This window comes from Mirounga leonina, unplaced genomic scaffold (assembly GCF_011800145.1).
Source record: "Mirounga leonina isolate KUSES-001 unplaced genomic scaffold, KU_Mleo_1.0 Mir_173, whole genome shotgun sequence".
Classification (NCBI taxonomy): Eukaryota; Metazoa; Chordata; class Mammalia; order Carnivora; family Phocidae; genus Mirounga; species Mirounga leonina.
The window spans coordinates 59734551-59758685 of NW_023270447.1; the positions used below are offsets into that span (position 1 = coordinate 59734551).

Consider the following 24135-nt stretch of genomic DNA (forward strand, 5'->3'; position numbering starts at 1 on the left):
CACATAAGGGGCAAGTAGGCAAATAATTACAATACAATGTGATGAGTGTTTTAAAAGGGGAGAGTGTGTCGGGAAAAGGACACCACCCCCAAGTCCATGAGCAACACTGATGAGAGTATCCGCCAGTGTGCAGGTGCCTGAACCATCTGAACCTCGAACCAAGCCCCCACTCGCAGTTCATTTAACCTTCTATCCACTGGTAGCTGTCCCCAGAAGGGTTAAAGCTTGAAGCAGAGAGCCAGTCTGCAGGTGTTGGTGACTAATTCAGCCTCTGAGAGATTCCTCTAACCCTCCAACCCTCCACTAACCCTTATTTCTTTACAAATGAGCATTTTAGCATAAGAAGAAAGCTTAAGGGCTGGGGAAGAGGAGAGAGGAGACTGGCAAAACCCCTCTCTAGCCCCAACTCGGCAGTATAACAGAAGTGAGCAGCCAAGCTGGCTGGAGCCCAGGAAGCAGCAAAGCGCTCATTGGCTCCCTCACATCTGGCTAAGCACCGTGAGCCCCTCCACTGGGCCACCTTAGAACTACAATATTGTACCAAGACAGGGGCGGTCTGAGCATGTACGATCAGCCGGTCAGCAATAAGGGAGGAAAAGGGAAACAACCCGAGGAGGAACAAAGGCCAAGGGGGCAACTAGAGGCAGCTGGGCAGATCCTACGCCTAACAGGAGACCGGAGAAGAAAGATACCGTCTTAAGTGGATCCAGTATCTTCACTCTTACCATTCCGGGCTTCTGGCTGGGATCCCAGCTTCTTCCTCTCTACTTGCCCATACTGGTTGCCCTTCCTCCAAAGCTGTACTCCTTGGTGAAAACTTCCCTCTGAGACTCTTACCTTTGGTGAGTGACACACACACTTTAAGGAGTCTAAGAATCACCTGCTTGCTAAATATACAGATTTCCAGGTCACATTCCATGTGATTCTGATTAGGAGGTCTGGAGTGGGCCCTGGGAATCTGCATTACAGGTACTACTTCCCCCACCCCACCCCCAAACCACCCTTTCCTCTATTACCACCACAAGTGGGAGGGAAGCTGGTGGTCCTTAGATCACAGTTTAAGAAACCCAGTCTTAGGAATGACTCCTCCTGAGATCCCAGAGAGCCCCTGTTGTCTGTTATTTTATATTATCTTTTTTTTTTTCATATATACATCCTAACCACTCACCTTAACCATAGGCCCTCAAGAAGAGGAAGTATCATCTACTTTTTTGACTCCTCTGCAAACAGCCCTAAGCACTGCGCTCTACAGGAAATGCTGTGGATGTTGAGTGATGACCACGATAAGAGGCCAGGGGAAGGAAAACCACAACCGGGATGGCAGAGCACCGAGGCCCTGGCTGGAGGGAGCTGTTTTTAGTATGCCTATGTGTGCCAGGCTGGAACAACGGTTTGCCTTGCCTTCTTTTTTTCCTTTCTCAATAGTCTTGGCACTAAACGCCTAACCTCCCTCATGAAAGTCACGCCTGAGCAAAGCACCTCCCATAGGAAACTTTGCCAAGAAATCCTGCCAAGAATCCTGGGTACTGTGTGGCTTAGTTTAACGGTCAGGGAGTACTTTAGATCTTGGGACCTATCAGATCTCTGTGCAGGCAAAGTATACAGCGGAGCATGAACTTGAGTAAAAAGACCAGGGCCCTTAATCTATCCCCTCAAACATCATCAGGGTAATGGTCTTCCATATTCAACAAATATTTCCTGAGTACTTTGTACCAAGCATGGTTCTGGGTGCTCATGGGTCTAAAGATATCATATGTCATTAGAAAGTATTTTATAGTGGCTTATCTTTAGAGAGTTACTTTTGTTTTGTTTTTGTTTTTGTTTTGCACAGCGAAGGAAACCAACAAAATGGGAACCTACTGAATGGGACTTCTCCCATATGCAAGTGATATATCTGATAAGGGGTTAATATGCAAAATATATAAAGAATTTATACAACTCAATACAAAAACCACAAATAATCCAATTAAAAATGGGCAGAGGACCTGAACAGACATTTCCAAAGAGGACATACAGAGGGCCAACAGACACATGATAAGACGCTCAACACCACTCATCATCAGGGAAATGCAAATCAAAACCACAGTGAGATATTACCTTACACCTGTCAAATGGCTAGAATCAAAAACACAAAAAATAACAAGTATTGGCGAGGATGTGGAGGAAAAGTGCACTGTTGGAGGGAATATGACTTGGTGCAGCCACTGTGGAAAACAGGATGGAGCAGTCTCAAAAAATTAAAACTAGAATTACCATATGATCCAGGAATTCCTCTAGTGGGTATTCACCCAAAGAAAATGAAAACACGAATTCAAGAAGACATATGCACCCCTATGTTTATTGCAGCATTATTTACAAGAGCCAAGATATGGAAGCAACCCCATTCAAGTAGATGAATGGACAAAGAAGATGTGGTTATATATATATATATACAATGGAATATAACTCAGTCATAATAAAGAATGAGATCTTGCCATTTGCAACATGGAGGGACCTAGAGGGTATAATGTTAAGTCAGTGAGAGAAAGACAGATGCTCTACAATTTCACTCGTATGTGGAGTTTAAGAAACAAAACAAACAAAGAAAAAAAGAGACCAAAAAACAGACTCTTAAATACAGAGAATAAACTGGTGGTTACCAGAGGGGAGGGGAGTGGGGGATGGGCAAAATAGGTGAAGGGGATAAAGAGGACACTTATTTTGATGAGCACTGAGTAACGTACAGAATTGTTGGATCATTATATTATATGCCTTAAACTAATGTTTCTACTACTGTATGTTAGTTATCTCCTATATCTACTATTGTATGTTGGTTATACTTCAACAAAACAAACAGACAAAACAAAAGAAAGTTACTTTTAAAACAAGACCCTACATGATGCTGGGCTTCAGAAGCATATAAGCACCAAACGAATGTTCTCACAAACACCTGGCTATAGGATGAAGTACTATAGAGATCCAGGGTCATGTCTCAGGTCCTGGCAGACAGAAATTCTATTTTTACTCTATCATGAGCAATCCTTGGCAGCTCTGTGGAGTTCTTTCTTCCACTCTCAGATGCTATACTTTGTCCAGTAAGGCAAACTGCCACACCTAGCCCCTTTGAATACAGTAATTCCTTCTTGATTTCCAGATACCAGCTTAAAGGTCACTAGCTCCAGAAAGTTATCCACACTCATTGACAAGATTAGGTGCTCCAGCTTCTAATCCCATGGCATTTTATACTTCCCCTATTGTAACACTTTTCACAACATCCTGCAATTGCTCGCTAAACTTTAAGCTCTAGTAAGGCAGGGACTATATATAATCTGCCTTGCTCATCATTGTATCCCCAGCACTTAGCATAGTGCCTGGAACAATGCGGGTACTTAGTAAATACTTACTGAATAATTAAATGAATTAATGAGTGCATGATACTAGCAAGATGGCAAGTGAATCATGCCTCATGTACTCTGCCAGTTTTATCCATAATACACCAATAAACACCTAAAATAAGCAGCAGTGTTCCTTCTCGGTGCCAGTACCATAAGGAGGCAGAACTGAGGCTCATAGGATCACCCCAATACAGACTCCAGGAGGCACTGCCCATGACCAAAGATGGAAATAATGCTCCAGAGTCAATATAATGTCACCAAGAGCCTGAGAGGTAAATCAGCCGTAAGCCACAATGCCAGCCCTCTCACAGACTTGATGGTAAGATCTCTCAAGTCATTCAACTTCTCCTAGACCCAGCTTTCTCGTGAAGAGGGTATTAGGCCCTTCAGCAGCAGGTACTCTCTTTGAATAAAGAACAAATGATAGTAAGTAGCTCCTCACACCACGATGGGAAGCTGTAAGAAGAGGGCAGCGTTGGCAATGAGGCATCTCTGCAGTTAGGAAAGGGTTAAGCCCAAATGTCTGTCTGGGATCTCTTACCAGTAAATCAGCCTTGACTGCTGCTCAGGCTGAATGAAGCCCCACCAGGTTGGCCTGTCAGGAAGGAAGCCCATGCGTCCAGACTTTTGTTGTTCTAAGGATTTTTTTTTTTTTTTTTTTTTTTTAATTTTACTGCTCAGGAAGGAAGCCAAAGCCTAGGCCCTAACTGCAGTCCTGCTGATTCCTTACCCTAGCACGCGCTACTGCCTTCACCTCTCCATCCACCTCTTGGGTCCAACTCTTCTCTTTCCTGGAATTCCTTCCTTCCATTGACTTTGGCATTTGGGCCTAAATCTCAGACTTTCCCCCTTCTTTAGCAACTCAAAATTAAAAATGGTGAGCATTTCCCTTCCTACCTCCTGTACACCTTTGTGTCCCTATGTGGAAAGGACTGGGGATAGGGAGAGAGGAGAAGTGGGTGCTCTTTACCACCAACACTGACCTTAACCCCTTCTCTGCAACAGAGCCATGAAGGAACTGATAAGGATTGAGGAGTCGGCCTCAATTGGCCGCCAATGGCTATTTCTGCTACATACATATGTGAACAGGAGACTTTTCAAATCCGAGCCACTATATTTAAATAATAGACTCAAATCCAAGGTCCTCAGGCAGAAGGTCAGTCTTGCCCACTCCCATCCCCCTACTTCCCACCTCTCCCACTGATGTGTAGAATCATTCTCTGATATTTCCAAGCCCCATGGGACTTTTTTTCTACAAAGAAGAAAACACTGAGTTTATTTGTGCACTCAGGGTAATGGACAGCCCTCTTTTACTCCTAGGAAAATGCACACAGACACCATGGAAGAGGCCTATCCCCGCCCAATCCTGCCCTCCGCTTCCCTTGCTAATCCCTCCCCAGCAGCTCCCCCAGCTCAGTCCTGCTGCTGTATTTCTCTCCTGACCTACAAGGCCCCTTCAAGCCCCATCCTAAGCCTCCCCCAAGCAGAGACAATCCATCATGCTGTGGGACTGTGACACACACAGATGGGGGAAGGTTCACAGATTTCTCTCACACAGGCAAGAGGGTAAAAGTGCCCGTGTAACTTAAAATCTAGGGACATACTAGAAACTCTGGGACTTTGAATTCTAATACCAAATACCATTGCAGAAAATCTGATTACATATAGCTCAAATCTCTACCACAAACAATTCTAATGGTCCATTTATTTCAAGTGATATCTGATAATACAAAGTTCCAGAATAAGAAAATATAATGAGATCTGGATTCTCTGACCTGGGCCACTGCCTAGATACCTAACTAACCCTGGTCAGGTCCCTTCCTGACTCAGACTCGGTTTCTTTAATTCTAATATTGCCTTGCTTCTAAATAAAACGGAGGGAGAAAGAGGTCAGAGGGCCACCAGGGCTAATCCTGGTGGATGGGTAATAATGAAGGGAGGTGAAGCAGCTGGCTATCACAGAAAAGGGCTCTGAGACTTTATCTCTCCCTTTTTCCACGTTGCCATAAGGCATGAGTGTGTGAAAGGATCCTACATACATGCTAGTTGTTAATGACCCTGTGTTTGGCTACATCAATGCTTCTAACAATGAAGATTATACCACCAGATTATCCTTGAAATAAGTCATTACGTATTGAATGCTTAGTATGTATGAGGAACTGTTCTGAGCATTATCTGTGTACTTAATCTCATTCAGTCCTTCACAACAGCCCTTTAAGGTTGTATAATGCCCATTTTACAGGTGAGAATACCGAGACCCAGAGAGGTCAAGTAATTTGCCTAGGGTCACAGAGTAAGTAAGCTAAAGGGTCAGGATTTTACTCCAGAGGCTGAACTCTTAACTACTACGTTATATTGTCTTCCCACCTTTGATCTGAAACATCTTCAAGTTGAGGCTCAAAGGCGTAAATGCAACATTTATTCCTCTCACAGGCATTTATTCTGCTAGGCCACAATGACTTGGTATAAATCACACCAACCCAAAACGCAAGGCCAAATGAGAGCACTATAGGATTAGCTGGCACCTAAATGGGAATCATATACCTGAAAATAAAGCAAAGGTCTCTCCAGGGCTAGCCCTTGCCCCCTCCCTACAGCTTTCTCACAGATGGATGCAAAGCCATAAGTCTCAGCCTGCAAATGAATTTCAGTGGAAAAAGACAACCCTCATCTGGTGAGTCACACTCAGGCTTACTGGGCTTGATTTCTCATGAGACTGTACCAAAAGGTTCGTTCTTCACACATATAGCTCTAGACTTTCCTAAAGCTCCATGCCTGCTGAACAGAATGTACTGGATGCAGCACCATCTCTTCCCCCAAAAACACAACTTTCATTTCCTCTAGGTCATCTTCAATCAGAACACATTCCACAGAGAAAATTGACGGTCAAATGTCTGAATTGCCAGATGGTTATATGTGTCTACAAAACCCCCACATCACTTGTCTGATTCCAGCTTCAACCAAGACCTGGGTAGGAACTTGTTTTTTTAAAATACACATCAAAAGCAGGTCAGCATTTGTGGACTCCATGATAGGGAATGTAATGCTGTGAGAAAACATTTGGGAAGGGGATAGCCTCTGATCTTAGGTTTCTAGAGTGTTAGGTGAGAAAAGCAAATTTTAAATTATTTTTTAAGCTAGGAAAGATTCTTTTGGTACCCCCAAATAATCAAGACAATAAGTCTATATTTGAGAAAGGCAATTTCACATATCTCTTGAAAAACTCCCTCCCTACTTTTGTCATTATTAAATCTCAAGGCATAAATAAATTCTTCTTTTCTTTCCTCCGACCTCTACACCTTTGGGATAGCATAGTCTAATAGATATTATCCAGCGCAATGCTGAAGAGTGGCAAACTGCTGAAAACTTGGAGGAAAAATTAGATTATAATCACCACCATTAATTTATTTAATACTCAACTAATACTTACTGAACCCTTCGATGTGATTGGCACCAATGCCCCGGAAATTTTTTTTAGCACTAAAACTAAACTGTGGTTAAGATTATAGAAAAACCTAATCCATTGGGTAAAAATGGAAGGGAATGAATTCCTCCTGTTTACTTAGCATCTACCAGGTTTGCTGATTCATACCACAGCCTATCTTTTCTCCAGCCCTAAACCCATAGTCCCAAATCAGGATCTTTTCCTGGAAAGGGCCTAAGAGAGAAACTAAGTAGGTGAAAGTTCTTTTGCAGAAAATTCTCCTCCTTGCCCAAAGAAAGAGATATTTACAAATTCCCACCCACAGCACACACTTGTAGGTTCTGTTCAGCCACAAACGCCACAATTTAAATGGTATTTTTTTTTAAAACGTGAAGGCATTTTAGCTGCTCTACAGCAATAAGTTATCCTCAAGTCTGCAGTTCATCTGTTTTGGGGGAGAAATGGCACTGGGAAATGCTGTTAAACTGCTGGAAGAGAATATTCAAATCCAAAGATTACTGTAATTTTGGTGTTACAATTGTGTGGATTTTACACTTAAAATGTATCATCACTCCAAATCCCAAGTATTTATAAAGAGTACATTCCAACATGTATGCTGATATTTATTGACCAGATGGATGTGGTTAATAAGACTTAAAAATATGAAAAACCATTATGAAAATATAACTATACTAAAAGTATTGTCACTCCAAATGCCGAGTATTTACAAAGAATACATTTCAGTGTGTGCTAATATTTATTAACCAGATGGATGTAGTTAACAAGGGTTAAAAATAAGAAAAACTAATATAAAAATATAATTCTATTTTTTCAGTTTCCTCTTCTGCCTAATGAGGAAAGGGGATGGGGAGGGAGAGCAACTTTTGTTATTAGGATACAATGTGTGTTTTTTGTTTTCAAACAAAAAGGGGCCACCAAATCATCAACCTGGGGCCGCTGACCGGAAGGCAGCCCCGGAAAACTTCCCGTGGGAAGAGTTCCAGAAATTGCCCGGACTTTAACAAGCCCCGCTGTGCTGGCTGAGAGCCTCAGAGCGTCAGAGGCGACCGAGACTCGCCTCGCCCGAATACCAGCCGTCCTGCGGATTCACGAACCCCAGGGCTTGGGAAACATCTCCCGCAACGTTTTACAAATTTGAAAAGCAAGACGGGGAAAACACTTCGACTCTACAGGAGAAACCTCAAAGTCGTCGGGTGCCGGGGGAAATGCTAGCTCCAGAAGCGCGTGGACACATGTCCGTCCTCCTCGACGCGCCCCCGCGCCCCCCCACGCCCCCTCCCACTCCCGCCCCCCACGCCCCCTCCCCGCGCGCTGGCCGCCCCACGCCCGCGCGGGGTCCCCTCGCCTCCTCACACCGCCACCCGCCCACCCGCACTTCCCGCCCTATCCCCCATCACGCCGACCCCCCGTGGGCGTGCCCCCCTCCCGGGTCACACTCGCTCCCTGTCCCCTCACCCCGTCCCCACACTCCCTCTGCGGCTCAGACGACAGGACAGGAAACCGACCGAGGACTCGGTTCCTAGTGCGACCTGGGGGCGCGGGGAGGGGGGGGCGGGGCGGGGCGGGGGCGGGGGCCCAGGCCGGCCCGCGGGTCCCGGGCGCCGGCGGCGGCGGCGGCGCGAGGCTCGCCCGGCCCTGGGGCAGCGCCCGGAGTTCTCCCGCAGCCTCCGAGTCCGGCCGAGCGACGGCGAGGTCACCAACATTTCTGAAACCACTTGAAAGCCATCTCGGTGGCGGAGGCTGGGGGTCCTTTCCAAGTGAGCCAACGGTGCCCGCTCTGCGGTCCTTCCTCCCCCTGGCCGGGCCTCGCGCCCCTCCGCGCCCCCTCCCCCAAACGATCAATTACCAGCCACCCTTCTGCCGGGAGCGGCGAGGGGCTGGCTGGCGGCCGCGAGGAAGCGGCAGCCCGGATCGCTTCTGCATGACAATTGATGGGAGGGAGGGCGCGAGGCGAGGAGGGAGGACGGCTGCGGTGTCCGTTTTCTCACCATGGTGATTAGGCATTCCGGCCGCGCGAGGAGGCAGCCGCCGACCAGAACGGCGCGGCGTGGAGCGAGGACAGGGGAAGAGAGCGAGAGCGGGAGCGGGAGCGAGCCCAGCCGCCGGGCGGGCGGCGGGCGAGCGGCGCGATGAGCCAAGCCAAGCCAGGCCAGATGGCTCTGCAGCCATCAGGGACTGCTCCCGTCCAGCCCGGCCCCACTTTAGCTGTGCAAACATTTCTTTATCCCAACAAGACAATTAAACCCAGCAGCATGAAAAGGAGTCTCCATGACTGTGCTGGGAGTGAACAACCAGAAACAACCACACATCACAGGAGTTCTTGCCCTCCATCCCCAGAGGGAGGAGAAAAGGGGCTCCGGGAGAAATTGGGGAGCAGCTGAGCGACAACTGGGCTAGCTCTGGGCAGTCAGTACGGAGGGAACCATCTGACCCATCTCCTCTGGTGATCTGCTGGCCCTTTCACGGTGGTCATCTGCTCCAGCTACAATCCAGAAGTTGAGCCTGGTGACCTGACAACTGTCCCAAACATTTTCCCCAGCAAGAGCAATTCTCCTAAAAGCCCAGGTCAGGGTCTCTGGCCACTCCAGTCCCAGAGTCCTTGGGAAGTATCCCCCTTAATACCACCCCCATGATGTAGCTGGGACTCCTCATTCCAGGCTGCCCTTGGGCCTATGTGGGCTCAGCTGATCTGATTGTTAGGACACAGGGTCTTCGATGATACATGCCTTTATAAAGACACATTCTCCCCCTGAGTACAAAATACCATCTCCTACTCAGGGCTTTTGGGGCTCAAGAATGACTTTTCAAATACATCAAAGATGAGAGCAAAGCAGAACATCCAGGAACTGCTGTGAGCCACCCCGTTTCCTGCCTACCTGTGAATCTGCCTGACACAGGCAAGGGCCAAGGGAACAGAGCCACTCTAGGGTCAATGCCCAGTGCTCATCCCTGAGATGAATCAGAAGGCAGGGCCAGTCATTGCTCCAACTGGGACAGTTCTTGTTCCTCTCAGCCCTTTGGTGAACATGCATATAGCCAACTCCAATTTGGGCTGACTGAGTGGAATGACTGGCAGGCTGCCCCCCCCCCCAAAAAAACCCAAAACAAAACAAAACAAAAAAACCCAAAACCAAAAACCTGTATGACCCAGGCAGGAATCTGGGCCCAGGGATGGCCAACAGAGTACAAGGAAATACACATGATAAGAGCCAGGGTGCTAAGGGGGTAATAAATGTATAGATTCTAGCACAAGGCAGCAGACAATACTTATCTTCCCTTTTGTTGTAAAGTTTCCTTAATGAGGAAATGTTTATTTTAAAAGCCCTGGGAAACATATCTGTGGACACTTCATATGTAAGACACACGTGGACTATTCGTAATTGGTCCATAAATTTTAGCATCATTTCCCTGGACAAGAAGCCTTGGAGACTGGTTCAGGGAGTGACAATAAACAGGAGTTACCTCAGTTCCCTTCCTGGGGAATTACGCATCCTCCATGAACGGCTTCTCACAAAACACTTCTCCTTTTCTCCAGGGCAAATAAGTCAGTCCTGTCGAGTAAAGGCTTCTTTTTTTCCATAGAACCCAACACCTACCTCACGGATCACCTGTGATGCCAGGTAGGTGAACAGGCAAGAACTGGAAATCATCTACTAGGAGAGACAATACTTTACCCAAATAGCTACATTTTGGTCTACAAAAATGCATATTTAATTACAAAAGAAATCCTGCCTATCAGCACCCAGATTTAAGGAAAGAACACATGTGCATTACACCATGTCTGCAGGCCCCTCTTTCAAATGCTCTCACATGTGGACATATCTGCATATGGATGCAGTGTGCGAGCAGGGGGTGGCTGCGACAGTAAAAATTGTCAGTGTTTCCATTGTAAAACTGATTTTTCATTGACCTAAAACTCAGTCATAAAACTTCTACTCTAAGGAAAGGACACACACACACCCCCCCCTACTCAGCCCCCCACCCCCGAAAAAAAAACCCTTAAAGCTAAGTGCCTATTTAGGAGTTTTACTGTTGAATTTAATCAAACCATTTTTTTTTTTTTACATTTTACGAGAAAAATTTATTTATATGAAGAGAACTGAAAAATAAGTCAACCACATCAGAAATTAACTCTAAATTTTAAGAATAAAAAACTAGAATATACATAGTTAATTTTGGCAATCTGACCAAAAGCCACTGCATCCTATTCCTTTGCTCTTTTGAACACTTTCTATCCTCTCTCTTCTCCCCACCCCCCTCACTGCCCCATCTGCCCCTTAAGCTCTCCCTTTGGAAGCAGTCTTGTACACTGTCACTCGATTATCTGAGAAATATTACTTATTTCAAAACGGTTCTGTAGGGAGGACCTGAAAGGCATCTAGTGGGAATAATCAGGCCTTCTAACGGCCCTTAAATATGTATTTACATAAAACAGACCATAAATATTCCGACACACGTCGGCATATGACAGGAGCCAAGAAAGCTGCTGCAGACTTTGTCACAGTGCCTCTTCAACCCTTCCCCACAGAAAAATGTTTCTCCCGCCTTCCAAAAACTCAAACTCAAAAGCACAAATGCTACCCAGTACAGCCCTGGGAAGGCTGCTCTGCCACCTAAGGAAAGAAAAGGAGGAAGGAGCCCAGATCCAGGGCTATCACAGCCTAAGAGACTTCTCTTCACTTTGCACCTTTGTTTCTTGTTAAAGATTAGTCACAAATGCTACTCTAGATAATAATGTGGTTGTGCAAAACATCCTACACTCATAGACACGCCTATAGGTTTTATGTTTGGGCAAGAGAAAAAAGAGAAGACAAAGTACTCTCTAAAGAAAGAATATTTTAAGCAAATAAAAGGGTTCCAATTTCTATAACACTACAGTTTGAAATAAAGAAGTTTCCCCACTCTTCTGATCAGAATCTCATTAATTTCAAGGTCAGAACTCCATTTCACTTTGGGAGATAGACTCATTTAATTTTTCTCCACCCAGGCGTATTCCTGCGTGAGGGATCCATCTCTATGGGGGATGGCACCACCACACAATGCAAACCAAGCAAACAGAAGAGTTATGGCTTTGACACTCGGAGGGGGAATGGATAGACACATCTATGAGTTCTGACTTGACTAACAAGCTTCTTCCTGCTCTGGGGGTCTGACACAGGTTTGGGCTAAAAAGAGAGAAAAATGGAGACCAGCCGGATCTGTTGAGTGAGAAGAAAGGAATCTTGATCTCCAGATGTTACTTTGCAGCACCGTTAGGTTTGAGAGGTTTGCATCTTCAACTTGTATTTGGAGCAAAAAGGGGCAGAATCCGTCGCACTCTGACCCAGGCCAGCTTTAGCCAGAGGTCAGATTACAGCTTGCCTCCATCACCTGCACGCTGACAAATGAAAACTGCACTAAAATGAAACACAACAGATCCAACACAACGCCAGTGTCTTCAGCAGGTATACCGGGAAAGCAAGATGGTAATGCACACGTCAGCTGTCCAGAAGGGGAGACAGAGGAAGAAGAGCCCAAGCAAAGTGAGAGAACACACGGGCACTCGTGCTGGCAGCTTGTCCCTGAAGTGGGGAGGTCTCGGGCTTACAGACGCTGACATAAAAGACACACTTGCTACATATTTCAAAACCAAAGAGCGATGGATTTACAAGGCAGGTTGATTTTATGATGACTTTTATTGAAAAGGTACGCTGGGTTTAGGCAGATGCCTTTTAGCGCAGGAAAGTTAACACAGTGCCTAATTCAAGGAGACAGCCTGAGGAAGCAGTGCCGACAGGGGAGAGAGCGGCAATGTCTCTATTACTCTCCTCGGCATCATAAAGAGAAGAGAAAAAAAAAATGGTATTCGTGTTGGTGGTTATAGAGAGGACAGGAGCACAAAAAAATAGAGAAGAGGGGAAAGCAAACCTCAGATGTAGTTTTCTTAAGAAAATAAAATGAAGCAAATCTTAGAACAAAGGGTTGGGTGGAAAAACACCCTCAGTTCATAAATTCTCACCAGGCTTGAAGAAAACTGCTCTGCCTACCCATAGCCCAAAAGCGTCAGAACACAATTATTTTCTGATTCTATTAGAGGAGAAGACTGCAGGGTTCAGCACTCCTGGTCTACAAGTTCCAAATAAAGGTTTAGTTCCAACTATTAGCGAGGGTCACCAAAGCTCAACGAGGCACTGGGAGAACACGAGAAAACTGTTCCATAAGCAGAAATTAATAATTGTTGTGAACATCAAATATGGAGCAGTCACACAGGTCAACCGTGTCTAGTCCTAAAAGTGAGCCCCAGGATAAGCATCCAGCAAACCTGTTAAATCCCAAGAGAAGCCGGCTTTCTAGCCTTGCGATCGCAAGGAAAACACAGCTGTTTGAAATGCTTTATGGTGATTGACGACACCTTTGTCCTTCTCTGAAAAATAGCCTCATGTGGACAAGGGCTGAGAGTTGGGAAAATAAAATCACGTGGAGTCCACTGGATGTGATACAATGGAAAAGCTAAAAAAAAAAAAAAAATGCTCAGAGAAATATAATGAGGATAGCAAAGAGAGGAGGGATGGATGAGTTTCTTCAGGCCCCCCAAATTTCCTAGGAACCTACACTTTCTAATAAAATGACATTCACTCCAGTATATATATAGCACCCCTCTTCACTCCAGAATCCCCAGAGAATAAGCCAATCGTGCCCCAGGGAGAGGCAGCGTGGAGCCAACTTGCTTCTGGATACCTTCAGAAAAACATGTCCTCCCGGAACTGTCAATGCTCATCGACAAGAGACAAGTAAATGTTAGCACTCCGCAGCCATTGAGCGGGAAGTACCTGGCCCTCCCCATTCCTAGGAGCATGAAAACTGCCAGCGACCTGTTGAACACTACTGTGAGGCAGGGTTTGCCGGGGGTAGGGAAGGCTCACACCAAAGTACTTACATCTGTCATTCCGATCCTCTGGGCTAGAAGAGGCTTCCCGATCCGAAATGAGGCCAGAGACAGCAAAAATCTTCTTCCCAGTATCGTCAACCTTAAGTGAACCAGGGGAGCTAGATGGCAGCTGTGTCCCAAAGTCATATTCCTTGCCATCTGCATCTGAGAAGCGCAAGTGGGGAGACTCTGTGTCATGGCAGTTCTTAAGTCGCTTGGCCGGCGTGAAGGCTGACTGATAACTCTCCCGGTCCTCCGTGGAAGCGAAGGGACGGAAAGCCCCCACTCCGCTATGATTTAGCATACTGATTGGGGTGCAATCTAGATTTGGGGGAGCAAACTGAGGGTGGAGGTGTAGTAAAGAAGGGGGAAAATCACGATTGGCAAAAGTGCCTGGCACCCCACCTTGCCGATGGTACATAGAGGCAAAGGTGTAGGAACCGTTGGTGAAGGGAATATGCACGTCCTTGTCTACTGAGACAGGTACACCAAAGGGTCGTGGCTGCTGACACGGGATGGAAGCATCGCGGCTGGCCTCAGCCGTGGACGCCAGGACCATCAGTGCTGGGGATGCCAGCGGGTTGGGGAGGTAGGATGAGTTCTCCATCTTGAAGGCTGCCCGGTGTAAGTCCATCGGAGTCTCTTTCTTAGGCTCGTGTCACACAAGAAGCAGTCTTCCCTGGGAGGGAGGCCGAGCAGCACCTTGGATCAGGGCAGGGGATATTACTGGGGAATCATCGCCTTCTAAGACCTGCGGAAACAGCAAAGAGAAAAAAAGAGGGGGGAGGAAGGTCAAGGGGGGAGGAAAAAAAGGGAAACCCCAAGTGATCGAAACACCATCCTTCTGGCTTACAGATGCTCGGGCAAGAGACACCACAGGCTTTAGGAGCCAGTGGGCAGCAGCATCAGACCATTTTCATTCAGGAAAATCAATAGACAACTTACTGTGATGTACGCGTAGCTGACTTTGGTCCCTACACGTTCCGGGTGAAATGCGCCTGAGCCCAGCAAAGGAAAAAAAATCATAAAACCTCCAAATACAATATTCCCTGAGCAAATGAGCTTTGGAAGGCCAAGTCACCCAGTAGATTAGGTGGGGTCTATATTTTAAAGGGTTTCCACCTGCACACACCTCTCATGGCAGCCCTGATGTTCAAACAGAGGCAAGGTTCTACCTATATGACCCCCCACAAACACATTCTCTCTTCATCTCCCCTGACAACGCCCTGGTGCTGAAAAATTCCTAAATCAAGCACATCTAGACCATCTGTACATGCTAGTTGGTATGAATTGTACGTGTGGATAAATCACACACATTGGCACATACATCAACACACATCTTCATGTATCATCTAAGGCTATTTCCAGAAAAAAGTGCTATGTGAAGAGACAACAGCAATATTATTTTTGATGCACGCCCCTCTCTAATCATACAGGTTTCCTCTTTTCTGAGAAGGAACAAAACCTTCATCAGTAAAATGCCTGGCATCTCCGACAATATTTAACACCATAACGGGTGCCTTTGGCATATGTTCTCTAGAAGCGGCTGTCTTCCAGGGGCAGCAAAGAACGGATCGGTAATTTTAGTTACTAATGCACTCGCTCTTAAGTAGATTTGTAAACAGCCTTGAATTTGCCATTAACATTTGGAGCAAAATGTTAACAAAATTTCTGACTTATTTTGCTCTGCTTATTGGGCCCAGTCAGAGTTGATGTCTGATAAAGGCCCCTGGAACAAATTGGAGTTGGGAGAGACTTCCTTCAATTTCCCTTTTAAATTTAGGTTGTACATTTCCATAGCCGCTGATTCCATTTCAAAATTTATTCTGAGTGGGGGGTTGGGGGAGTGGGAGAAGGGCTATATATCAAAAGTCAGGATAACATAAGAGGAATACTAGAATTTATTAGCTTCAAAAATATACACTAGATAGAAACTTAATGAAACTCAAAGTGTAACCAAAAATCACCATCTGCTACAAATTATAATCTTTAAATCGAGTCATAGCTCAAATGAGATTTTGCCCCCTCCCTTAAAAAAAAAAACACCTAGATAATGGAGTATCTTTGGTATTCCCTCAAATACAGAAGCCTCAGTTAAACTGTAGATGAATCCCCTTGGCTTAATGCAGTGCAAAGAGAGTATTTCCTTCTCTCATCCTGTAGCAGACGTGTCAATGACTGTTATTAATTGGGAAGATGAGTGCACACCATCAGACTGCTTCCTCATTTGGCATCTCTCCTTATAGACATCATTGCTAAATTACCAGATTATGTATCTCACATTAACGGATTTTTCTCTCTTCCAAATTTTAAATAACTTTCCTGTCAAGTTATAGCAGTGCAGGGAATGATCTGCCAAGGACAGCCAGTTAGCCTGACAAGTCTGGTCTGGGAATCCTGTTCTTGGCTGTTTTCAAGTCAGATTAATGGTCACATAACATGGACGCTCTAAAGTGGGTCCAGGGCTGTTCCAAGGGTTCTAAGCAGCTCTTCATAACAGAAATAACTAACTACTTGTCTCTCAAGCAATATCACACGAGGCAAGCAGGAGAAAAGGACAAACATAATACACTAGGGGTGGGGGTGGGGATAAAGGGTGGAATGTTGTCCCCCCAAATAACCAATTGCCCAGAGAATTCACTTTCTATTTTTACTTCCTGGGTCACCTCATTATGTTAAATGAGTTTCATAAATTAGTAATCTGGCGACAGCACCGGACACTCCAACAGAACACGGTGAATCACTCAAACCTGGTTATTCATTTGAAACTTCATTATACTGAAAATAAATCAACAATATTTTTCCAGGCCACATCTCTTTTACTCCACTGTGTGGGCGTTGGTCTCTGTGGGGGAAGGGGGAGTGTGTTTTTTTTCTTTTTCCTTTTCTTTCTTACCTCCTCCTCACATTAACAACTTGTATAGATGAGGCTTCAGCAGACCACAGTCATTATGAAAATCTATAGTTAATACACTCCCAATGTCAAAATGTCATGGGTTTAAACACAGAACCCAAAATAAGAAAACTAACTGACCCTCTTAATTAAAAAAATATGGATTGTAAGATAATCAGCTTGATGGAGCATTTGGGTGACTGTAAAGAACCAGGCAAAGGGAAAGTAAGTAACTGTTACTTTTCTGCCTCTATGCTGATTTTTTTTAATTTAGCACTTCGTGCAAATCCAGATTAAAATAACTCCAGCTATTGATCCGAGCAGTGGAATTGACATTAATTTTAGTTCACTTCTCACTTTGCAAAGGGATCAATAGGAAGTAATAACAGCTGACATCCCCGCTGAAAGGAGGAGAAAGAAGGGCTGAAGACAGAAATCGAAAAGCAACCAAATAAATCATCAGCTACTTTTCCACGGCATCAGACAAACTCCAAACAGATTGCAAAAAGTCTTTGTTGAATTAACTAAACAAGGAGGAGGGATCAATCCACGAAGCTAAATAAATTGTCTGGCAAGCAGTGAGATTGGACGGAGGAACCAACAAATATTGAGTTTAAAATTTTTCAAATCCTTGATGTGATGGGTTTGGTTCAGGTCTGTGTGGGTGGGAGTTTGTTTGCTTGTTAAATCACACACACCCGACCCTGGTTTAAAGTGATTACAAAACGCCAGCTAACTGAATAATTAGTGAGATTACTAATTGCGTGGTTAAACATGCCAGAACCAAGACAAATGAAACGAAGAAACTGGCGTTTGGAACGTGAAAATGTCTGAAGCTGAGCTGATGCGCAGCGCTCCGCGCTCTCCGGCGCGAACTAGCCACTTTCGCATTGAAAAACCGAAAGCCAGAAAGAAAGTCTCAGAGAGTGGGCAATCTCCCACCCCGGCCTCTGACCATCCCTGTCCAGGGTCTGGGCTTCCTGACCCGCGCTGGGATCGGCGTAGAAGGAAGCGGCGCTGCTGCTACTGCAGCTGGGAGCCAAACCCACTTGCAAATGACTGCCACAAAGAAAAGCTGCAAAGCCTCTTTCCCGGAGCCCTAGCTCTGAACGCCCACCAAACTACGACTCTGCTGGCAATTAAAACGCACACACAACACTCCTCTGCTTATTACAACAGGTGACATTTTTGTGGTCTCTGAATAGTTTCCAAAAGCCAGGAATTAAAATAATAGAACAAATTAAACGATATTTTTCCTTTGCATAAATAAACTTTTAAAAAATTAACAGGCAACTTAAAAAGCAGAGAACAATGGGAAATGGGGCCAGGGTAGTGGGGGGTTGTGAAGAACTCAGGAAAGAAATTTTTTTTTTTTTTTTAAAGTTCACAGACTTCTTCGCTTGAAGAGAATTCCCGCACACCAAATGCCCAGGGGGTATTTGGAAACACCGCTCTAACAGAAATTTTACCACCATATGCAAGAGCTCAGGAAGCATAAGCTTAACACTATTCCAAAGGCTGGGGCCAACGCCTGCGATTCAGACGTGGCCGGGTATCGGTCCCAGATTTGGACCCCGACCCAGACCGGGCTTGGCCAACGGGTGCAAATCCTAAATAGCCGGGCCTGTCGAAGGGTGCAGGGCTGCGGGGCTGCCAGCTCAGCTAAGCGGGTGCAAAATTCAGCCGGTAGGAGTCTTAGCCAGGGAAAAGCAACTCTTTTAGGGAAAACGGAGGAAGAAGAGGTGAAGGCGAAACCTGCAAAAACTTGGGTCCAACGCAGGGCCGAGCCCACCGCTCCTTGGCCTGACCTCTCCCTCCAGCTCTCGGCTGCCATTGCACAAAGAATACTTTAGGTCCCAACAACCTCCGCACGAAACAAGCTGCTTGTAACTTTGGGGAACCAGGGCGCCGGCCAGGGAAGAACCGACAAGTGCAAGGAGCCCAGGTCCACAGCCGGGCAGGGCCCGCCGGACAGGGGCTGGGGGAAGGCTGCCTTCGATCAAAGTCCAAGGACCTCGTGCCCCTGAACAACCCCGCCCCGCGGGTCACCCGGGTCTCATCGCCGCGCGCCACCGCTTCGGCGGGCAGCCACCGGGCTCATGGATTCTGGCGCTCCCGTAAGTGCGGGCCGGCGCGGGGCAACCGGGCCCTCCCGGTTCCGGGACTGCGGGCCTGGGGTGAGGGAGGGAGAGTTCTGCCTTTCGCGCCGACGCCGTCCGGCCGCCGCACACGACGCAGCTCGCAGAACAGGTGTGTGTCCCCGCTCGCTGGGCGCCCGGCCCCGTCGGTCACCAGCGGGGCGGCGCCGCCCTGTCCTCGGCCTTCCCCCACCTCGCCCCGGATCGCAGCGAGCGAACTCACGCCACTTTTGCCGGCTTTCCGCGGGCCAGGAGGGATGGGAACGGAGGACTCCCGCATCTCTTCCTCGACGCTCTTTCTGCCTTCCCCCCTCGGCTCATTTTCCATTTTCCGCAAGAACCCCCGAGACCCGCAGAGGAGGAGGCCGGGCATCCCTGGCCGCTCTGCTCCCTCCAGTCTGACCCGCCGTTTCCTCACTGCCCGCCCCCTTTCCCCCCCTTTATTTTTCCCTTCTTTTCCCTTTGCCTCTCAAGCCGAGTCCGGAGCGGGGTCTGGAGGCCAGACGTGGCTGGTGGGCACCGCGGGCAGAGAGAGCCCGAGTCCTCCCTCTCTGCTGTTCCTGGGGCAGGGAGGCGGCACAGGCCACAGACCCCGGACGGCCCAGCCCGGCCACGCCAGGCAGGGATGAACCCCACACAGAGCGCCCCCGCCCCATGCACCCACCCGGTGCGACGCGCGCCCGGCTCGGGGCCCGGACCCTGGCCCTCCGCTGGAGCCACGGCCAGGGCCCAAAAAAAGCAGCGCGTTCCGAACGGGAAACGAGAGCTTTTCCTCTGCCTCCGGGCAGCCGGAGCCCCCGCTACTTCGGGGCTCCCGCGCGCCCTCGCCGGCCGGGGTCCACCTGGGCCTCGAGCTCTTGGAGGGGCTCTTGGAGCAAAGGACGGACCGGGCATCCCCTCGGATGGTCTCACCGCCGTAGGCGGCCGAGCCCGGGGGGCCACACGGAAGCTCTCCGCCCAAGTTTGTTGTGCCCTGGAAGAAAAGGCTTTCCCTTACAAAGCACAAAGGCGAAACGCCCAGGCCGAGCCCTGAAAAGCCCGGGGCTGGGGAGGGGGACCGGCCGGAGGCTCGGGACCGCGGTGGCGGGGCCCGGCTCCGGGCGGAGAAGGTCGCTCCGCAGGGGCTGACGAGCACGGCGGCGGTGGCCGCAGGACTGCGGCGACCTGCGTGCTCGCTGAAAAGTTTTGTTCTCAAGTCGGAGAAAGAGAAATTGTTACTCAGTTTAAGGCAGGTCTAAGATTAAAATAAAACTACAAAAAGAGCCACGCGCGGCTGTCTATACGGCGGTCCTCCCGCCCGGCTCCGTACAACCGCGGGGCTAGAGTCCCGACCCCGAAAATCCCGGGAGACCCCCCACGGGTCCGGCTGCTCTAAGGCCAGGCCGGTCCAGCCGGGCGGAGCAGGGAGTTTACCGGTTGCGTTTGGAACGGTCCACCTCAGTGCCAGCACCTGCCTCGTTCCTGCGCGCCGCGACTCCCCCCCACCCCACCTCCACCGCCCTCCACGCCCTTCACACCCGCCCCCGCTGGGAAAAAGTGAGCCGAGCACCCGGGGGCCCGAGGCTCCCAGCGGTGCGCGGGTACCCCACCCGGCCGGTGGTGTGCTGTGTGGGGGCGGTGGGGAGCCTCCCCACTAGGATCTCCCCTTCCCCATCCTGCCCGCCGCCTCGGGCTCCCCACTGAGCACCGCCCGGGCTGGGCCCTGCCGGAAATCACCGCGGGGTACGCGGGGGAGCCCGGCGACAGGGCTATCTCCCCATCGACCCAAACAAAGTGGGAACGGGGCTTATTAAAAGATGGAGAAAAGAAGTCCTGCTCCCCTTCCCTGGCTGTCCCCTCACCCTCCCTACTTGTCCAATTCCCGCGTCTGGTCCCTCCCCCTCGCACCCCCCAAATAAAACACATTAAGGAAAACTCAAGACGGAAAGTTTGAGCGAGGCAGCGCGCGGAGCGCGCAGGGCACCGATGCCGGGAGGCACCGTCGCGGAGATCTGAGACGCGCCAGCCCGGGTCCCAGGCCCTGCCCCGGTCGGGGGGAGCGGCCCGAATCCCTAGGAAACGGACCCGGAAAGTTAGTCAGGTTCCCGAGCAACCCGCCGCTCTCGCACCCACCCCTCTGTGTACGCGCACACACCCACACCCCTTTCTGGTCTCCATACTTGCCGTGGAAATTCCTTGGGAGAACGGTCGCACTTTTCAGGACACGGAGGGAAGGAGGCGGTGAGTGTGGTGCATGAAAAGTCCCGGGTGCGCAGAGCCGGCGGAGGCGGCGGCGGCGGCGGCGGCGGCAGCGGCAGCAGCAGCAGGCGGCTGGCCCCGGGTTTGTGTTCGCGAGCTGCCTGGGATTGCATGTACAGATCAAGAGACTCGGTTGGTGTGAGAGAAGGAGCAGTGCTGCCTCTCAGCGCTGGCTCTAATCAGTGAATGAGCCTCCACTCTCCCAGGGACTCGGAGACACACACACACACACACACACACATACACACGCGCGCGCACACACACGCACACATTCTCTCACACTCACACACATACAGGCACTCTGAGCACTGAATACATTAGGGCACTAAGGGACTCTGGGAAATGGAGTCCAGACCCAGGGCACTCCTGGAGAACAGACCTGCTGGCCCTCACGAAAGAGCTCGAAAGTCTTGGGGTCGCCGGACACTGTGGTAACTGAACAGAGCTCTTGCTTTTGTTCACATTTCCCCCTCATCACACCCCCCTCCCGCACCCCGAGAGATCTCAATGGATGGTTTGGTGCTCTTCTTCCTTTCTTGAACCAAAAGACTGAGAGTAAATGGGTAAATCTTGAAGGCTGACACCCACAGCAGCTGGATGCCCCCCAAATCCTGGCTCCCTCATGAACTCTGCCTTTTTCCAGAAAAATCTTACCTACTGCTTTGTTCCTGGAATGCTTCTCAGGGTCTTTGCCTATAACAATAAGATAACAGATGAATATAAATAAAACTACAACTTTTAGAGATGGTGGAGAGGGCCTAGTTTAGCACCCAGAATCAAGAATTAAAAATTTTATTGGTATTTATATTGCAGTTCTTTTTTTCAAATCATTTTATATCATTTTTTTTTAATTCACCAAGGACAGAAAGATAAATAGGGGGAAATGGATGGAGAACTAACATTCCCTGAGTGTCTTCTAAGAGCCAGGTTACAGGACTAAATGCCTTTACATAACCTCATTTAATCCTTAGATTAATTCTGGAGACAATATTATCATTATTTTATATATAAAATAGGAAACTGAGGTTGAAAGGGTTTTTGCAATTTGCCCATGGAACATGGTTAACAAGTCTAGGATAGCAGGTACTCCTAGCTCTGAAAGCAAAGCCCAACCAAAATCTAATCCTGGTTTAGGAAATCATTCCTTTGTTTATGGCTCAGTTTCTGAAACCTCAGATTTCCCATCTGAAAAAAAAAAACGGGGGGGGGGGGGGCGGGGGTAGGGTACATACTGATAATCCACTCAGCAAAGAACCACATAGGATTACCAAACTGTCTCTCTAAAAACACAGAGCCCTCAGAGTCTCATTCTTGCTATTACTGCACGGTCCTTGTTTCTTATGTTTAACATTAAGGTAGCATCTACACGTCATGTATGTTTAGGTGTACACGTGTGGCTTGTATTTCAAATTCTTAATTAGCAACTCTTTAAGTAAATGGTTGATTTGATCAATCAGGAGTTCTATGGTTATGACTCTTTCTGTATCTGTAATTCATGGGATTAGGGTTGTTTAGGAGCCTCCAAGTCTTAATCCACATTTAGTCATTCATTCACAGCAGCATGTATTGGATTAGGTGCTATTCTTCCCATTAGATTATTCTTTCCTGCTGGACTGTAAGCTTCCTGAGGGCAAGAGCCATTTTTGTTTTATTCAACATTATATCCTCAGTATCTAACAGTGGCAATCTTTTAGTTGAACACATACATGAGGATATAAAAACAAAATGAACAAACAAAATTTCTGCCCCCAAAGAGCTCACCATCTGGTAGAGGAAACTAGAAGTAGAAAACAATTTGATGGCTGCTATAATTGGGATGACCGTGTAATATATTGGTGTGAGACAAGTCTGATAGTGAAAAGGAGCACTATTAGTAATTATGCTGCGATGGCCGGTGTGAACAGGGACTGTCCTCAGCTGAGCAGTTTGAATGGTCACCCCAGCTCTAAGGGGGTGTTTCATTCATTCATTTAACAAGTATCTGTTGAGAATTCTCTTGTGTGATATGTTGAAAGAATTATAAGCCACTTGATTTCCCTAGAAATTGAAGTATGAGGCATTGAGCAGCAAGAGATAATCAGGACAAGTACGGCAAATCACAAAAGGCTATGTATACTAAGTTAAGGAAAGTGGACTTTATCCTACAACTGATGAGAAACCCCTAGAGGGTTTTTCAGGGGTGTGACATGGTAAGATTTCTGCTTAAAAAGAGTACTAGTTACTGGGTGAGTGTGGTAGAGGTTAGACAGGAGGCAGGAAGACCAGTTAAGAAGTTTATGATAGGTAAGTCGGTTGGGATCTAGTAGGGCCTGAACCAAGGTACGGAGGCAGTGAATGGAGAAGAGGGGACACATTGCGGTGAGATCTAAAGGTAGGATCGACAGGATTTAGGGGTGTCTGGCTGGTTCAGTTGGTAGAACATGTGACTCTTGATCTTGGGGTTTAAGTTTGAGCCCCACATTCGGTGTAGAGATTACTTAAAAAAATAAAATTAAAAATAAAAAAAGATAGGGGCGCCTGGATGGCTCAGTCAGTTAAGCCTCTGACTCTTGATTTCAGCTCAGATCTTGATCTCAGGGTCATGACTTTGATCTCAGGGTCGTGAGTTCAAGCCCCCTGTTGGGCTCCACGCTCAGCGTGGAGCCTACTTAAAAAAAAAAAAAAAGACAAAAGGATTTAGCCACTTTCTGTGGTAAATGAAGCAGAAGGAAGACCCTATATAAATCTGAAATAGGATTTTATTATTTATAGGACAAGATACTATCAGTACTTTAATGTTCATTAGTAGCAAAAGGCTTCCTCAGATCAGCTTCCAGAGTTCTCATAAATCCAGTGGACATTCTCACAGGTAGATGATATAGATAAGAAGCCCTATGTCAATCATCAAGCCAAATATTTTTAACTGCTACCATATTCAGTGCTCTGTACTATGATGCAAGTACTTAAGAATTAGATGAAATAGGGGCACCTGGGTGGCTCAGTCGTTAAGTGTCTGCCTTTGGCTCAGGTCATGATCCCGGGGTTCTGGGATCAAGCCCCACGTCGGGCTCCCTGCTCGGCAGGAGGCCTGCATCTCCCTCTCCCACTCCCCCTGCTTGTGTTCCCTCTCTCGCTATATCTCTCTCTGTCAAATAAATAAA

The 24135-nt window shown here is 47.7% G+C and overlaps 1 protein-coding gene across 2 annotated transcripts in view; it reads right to left on the reverse strand.

The window, feature by feature from the left end:
- Positions 1-20941, reverse strand: part of RNF220 (ring finger protein 220) — a 224861-nt gene extending 203920 nt beyond the window's left edge. Inside the window, exons 1-2 of one of the 2 annotated variants that reach the window (XM_035018752.1) lie at positions 20921-20941; positions 13736-14477 (exon numbers count right to left, since the gene is read on the reverse strand). In XM_035018752.1, the coding sequence (XP_034874643.1) occupies positions 13736-14360 (625 nt within the window). In that variant the 5' untranslated portion in view covers positions 14361-14477; positions 20921-20941. Of the gene's footprint in view, positions 1-13735; positions 14478-20920 lie in introns of those variants that run through there. The other variant, XM_035018753.1, reaches the window with a different exon arrangement.
- Positions 20942-24135: the final 3194 nt, after the last annotated feature.